Raw genomic sequence first — 4477 nt, 5'->3', positions numbered from 1 at the left:
AACATACGTTTCCATCTCAACTTCGCGACAATCAGGTCCAAATTCCAAAGATTTTGTAAACTTCGTTTGAATGTTATAAACTTCTGACCCTTTATGGTGGCAGTATGCCAGTACATCACCATTAATGATGGGTTGGAAAACTGTCATCAACCCATTTAATGCATGATCTTTCAGTTTAAAAAGAGCATACCAAGATATATTATTACCATACTCTTTCATCACCCGAATCCAACTATAACTATTTCCCGAAAAGTGGTCGAAAACTGGGGTAAGCACTGCTAGACAACCATTTATGGTGGTTACATGCTTGAAATTCTAAGATGTAGGCAACAAAAAGTAGCCAAATACTCGACTGCTCAAATTGAATGTCAATATAAAATTAGTCGAGCTCTCAGGAGTTGATTCAATGCTTAAATCACCATAACCCACCCAATGCAATATTCAGTTGAAAAAACATGCTTTCAGCATCAGTAAATAAATAAAAGAAAACCGAGTAGACGGCGTAGGGATGGCACTCCAAGAGTCTGCTTTCACGGAGTAAATAAGTGTAGCGTTTTCTTCTAACGTGTAGTTGTTGTAAGATATAGCCACAATGTTGTAATCATCAGTGATCGGGTCAAAACCATATCCTAATGCTACATCAGGAAAGGCTGATTCCAAACGAGGATGATGTGGCACGATTAACTTGCGCCTGATTGAAAAGTTCCACAGACTTATAGTTTCACTACCATACAGACACAGAATTCCATTATAAGAACCAATAACCGAAGCCATCCGCGCTTGATACGGGAACTCAACTCCGGTTATGCCCACGAACCCAGATCCTGGGTCTAACAGCAACTTGTCTCACGAGTGTAATGTATAGATTTCTCTATGCTTTTAATATTCACTACAAATGACGTGTCTGATGATGACTTTTAGAGGGTTTTTAGAAGATCGAAGGCGGTGATGGTGGAGGAATTCGGGGCTAAGAAGACGAGAATGCCAGAATTTGGAGAGTAATCAAAACCGGATAATGGATTTGGGTGGTAGTCTTGCAAAGATTTGAACCATCAAATCATCACAGACATAGGCAGACATTATTATGTTTTCAAAAACACAAACAAAGAAGAATGATGGGCGTAGGTTACAACTAGGAAACTCCTATTTTAAATAGAAGACGATTATCATGATGCAAAGTCATATAGCACGTATGACCACTTTTCATTTCTCATACCACCTATTTAACAATGTCAAATTGTATACGTAAGTAGCACCTTTCTTTTATCTCATATTCTCATTGCATACATGAGTGTTTGTTATATATTAATTGTGAGTTAAAGCCGGGGGATACTTAATTTCTCATGTTGATCTTACTTTTATATATATATATATATATATATATATATATATATATATATATAAAAGTAAGATCAACATGAGAAATTAAGTATCCCCCGGCTTTAACTCACAATTAATATATAACAAACACTCATGTATGCAATGAGAATATGAGATAAAAGAAAGGTGCTACTTACGTATACAATTTGACATTGTTAAATAGGTGGTATGAGAAATGAAAAGTGGTCATACGTGCTATATGACTTTGTCAATAGCCTACGTGTCACACCCGTTACACCCGTCACTTATGTGTGTCAATATAATACATCATACTTTGGATGCATAATGTGTTAGAATCCCGTATTGCCATTTTTTTGCTTGTCATACGTCCGGCATTCCATATTAGTGTTGTGTGGATATCGTGTATCGTTGGTGTTTCCTTAGCATGCCTTAGAAAAACTGGCTTTCGATAATCAATTTTAGATCATGTTATTGTTATTAGCACAACTATCTCCGCTTCCTCTCTATCTACCTTATGTACATCACGATTTCTAAGTTCCAAATCCAGCATGTGAACTCAATAGACGGAGAAATCAAAGATCAGGCCCGGCCCAAAGGGATGGCGACAAACTCGGGCCCACTCTCTTGAGAGGCCCATAACTGTTAAAAAAAAGAATAAAATTATATTTTGTATATAACTTTGTGTTAAAATGAATGCTTACAATCAGGGTTATTGATCGAATAGAAAAATTTTTAGACTACAGAATTAAAGGTCATGGGTTCAATTTCCATAATCTCATAATTAGTGTTCTTTTTTTTCATATGGGTTCAATTCCCGCAATATTGGTGTTCTTTTTTTCCCTAGGAAAAAAAACTACTCGTGTTTTATATGAGTTATTTTAATAACTTGTTTATTTTTATTTTTTTTGTTTTGGTTCAGATTGGGCTTTAAAGACAACCCTATTGGTAAAATTGTCTTTCACATAATTAGAACACGATTTTAGGGCCCCGTTTTTTATTCATCCCAGGCCCCAAAATTTTAAGTCATTGCCGGAGACGGCCCTGTCAAACATACCGTTCTGTTTCTCCATCAATGGAGACCCCATTACCAAGTTTTGAAAATTAAAAAATATTATGCTCGATTTAAATATTTTACTTAGGCTATATAAATACTTATGATGTAGTATATATTGTGTAATATATAACCCAAGAAATCAATCAATTGAACACATAAACAAGCATGGTAATCTGATTGTAGATGAAGAAATTGTAACCCAGATTATTCTCTGAATCGTGTAATCACTTTCAGATAAACCTATTTGTGGGTTACACACAATGATTTATCAGATAAGACAGAGAATTCTGTACATGGAATTGAATTTTTATTGTTATTGATGAAGATCTAGAGAGAAACCAGTAACCATTGTTCTCCATATCTATGTGTCAATGAGAGATCATTGAAAGACTGCTAGGGAAAATCTCTGATTAACATGTTTTTATTGATTCCCACATGAGCCGAAACAAAATAATTATAAGCCCATCTAATATTAGCCTTAAGCCCAAGTAAATTACTTACTTAAACCCAAGTATATATTCCAATTATAAAGCCCAAATAACATTAGAATTAAATCGAGCCCGCACTCCCGCGTCACCTAACTCATTTAATATCTAACGTTATTTTCTCGATCGACAAGTTAATCCAATAACAATAAAATAACCAATATATGATACACAGATACTTGGATAATCATTATTGTTTCTTTTGACCAAGGTGTTTGATAAAGAGTCGTGACTCTTTATCACACATTTTCAATATATGGCTCAAACCCCGTTCGTTTGTAATTCACGCCTATCACGCACAAATCAATAATATATCCTTTTACACTTTAATCATTTTTATTCCAACATCTTATATTAAAACAGGACTTTCAAAAAACTAGAAAAATAGCAAAACCATACATTCGCGATGAACTTATGTTTTCCAAGAGAATACGGTTTTCCCACAAGCTGCCGCACGCTCTTTATCAACCAATTCGAGGCTTTCAACATACGTATCCATGTCAAGTTTGGAACAATCAGGTCCAAATTCCGAACAATTTGTAAGCCTTGTTTGAGTATTACAAACTTTTGAACCTTCATGGCAATATGCCAGTATATCACCATTAATGACGGGTTGGAAAACCGTCATCCCATAAAATTCATCATCTTTCAGTTTAAAAAGTTCAGACCAAGATTCTGAATTACCATACTCCTTCATCACCTGAATCAAACTATATTCATCTCCATCATCGTCATAATGTTCCGGAGAAACCACGGCTAGACAACCATTTATGGTGGTTACCTGTTCGATTATCCAAGATCCATGCAACCAAATGTAGCCAAAAACACGACTGCTCAAATCGAACGTCAATATAAAATGAGTCCAGCTCCAGCCTACTTCGTGTTTTAATTGAAAGCCATAACCCACCCAATGCAATATTCCATTAAAAAAGCATGCCTTCAGCTTCGGCTCTACATAAGCATGAGAAAGCCGAGTAGACGGGGAACGCATCGCACTCCACGAGTCTGCTTTCAAGGAGTAAATAAACGCACTACTATTGTAAGATACAGCCACAATGTTGTAATCATCAGTGATCGGGTCAAAACCGAATCCTAATGCTACCTTGGAAGAGTTTGTTTCCAAAGGAGGACGGCGTGGAACGACTAGTTTGCGCCTGATTGAAAGGTTCCATAGACTTATAACTTTATTATTGTACAGACATAGAATTCCGTTACAACTTACAAGAACCAATAACCAAAGCCTTACGCACATATCGATGATAGGGGAACTCAACTCCAGGTATGCCATCGAACCCAGATCCTACGTCTAACGGCAACTTGTCTCCCGAGTGCAATGTATAGATGACTCTATGGCTTGTAGTGCTACAACCAATCACATGTCTGATGATGACTTTTGGAGGGTTTTTAGAAGATCGAAGGCGGTGAAGGTGGAGGAATTCGGGACTAAGAAGACGAGAATGCCAGTATTTGGAGAGTGATCGAAACCGGATGATAGATTTGGGTGGTAGTCTTGCAAAGATTTGAACCATCAAATCATCACAGACATTGTTATGTTTTCACAAACACAAACGAAGAAGAATGACGGGCTTAGGTTACA

At 36.5% G+C, this 4477-nt stretch overlaps 1 protein-coding gene and 1 pseudogene across 1 annotated transcript; both read right to left on the bottom strand.

Annotated features, from left to right (window-relative positions):
• Positions 1-315: 315 nt before the first annotated feature.
• Positions 316-1080, bottom strand: LOC143534448 (F-box protein At5g18160-like; annotated as a pseudogene).
• Positions 1081-3292: 2212 nt separating this feature from the next.
• LOC143534447 (F-box/kelch-repeat protein At3g06240-like) lies at positions 3293-4132 on the bottom strand. Its single transcript, XM_077028933.1, has one exon. It carries the CDS (start codon positions 4130-4132, stop codon positions 3293-3295), a length of 840 nt encoding a protein of 279 aa, XP_076885048.1.
• Between the last annotated feature and the right edge of the window lie 345 nt (positions 4133-4477).

Source organism: Bidens hawaiensis, unplaced genomic scaffold (assembly GCF_021521415.1).
Source record: "Bidens hawaiensis isolate Kalapana, Puna unplaced genomic scaffold, B.hawaiensis_p1.1 tig00010168_1, whole genome shotgun sequence".
Lineage (NCBI taxonomy): Eukaryota > Viridiplantae > Streptophyta > Magnoliopsida > Asterales > Asteraceae > Bidens > Bidens hawaiensis.
This window is presented reverse-complemented; position numbering and strand designations above follow the sequence as displayed.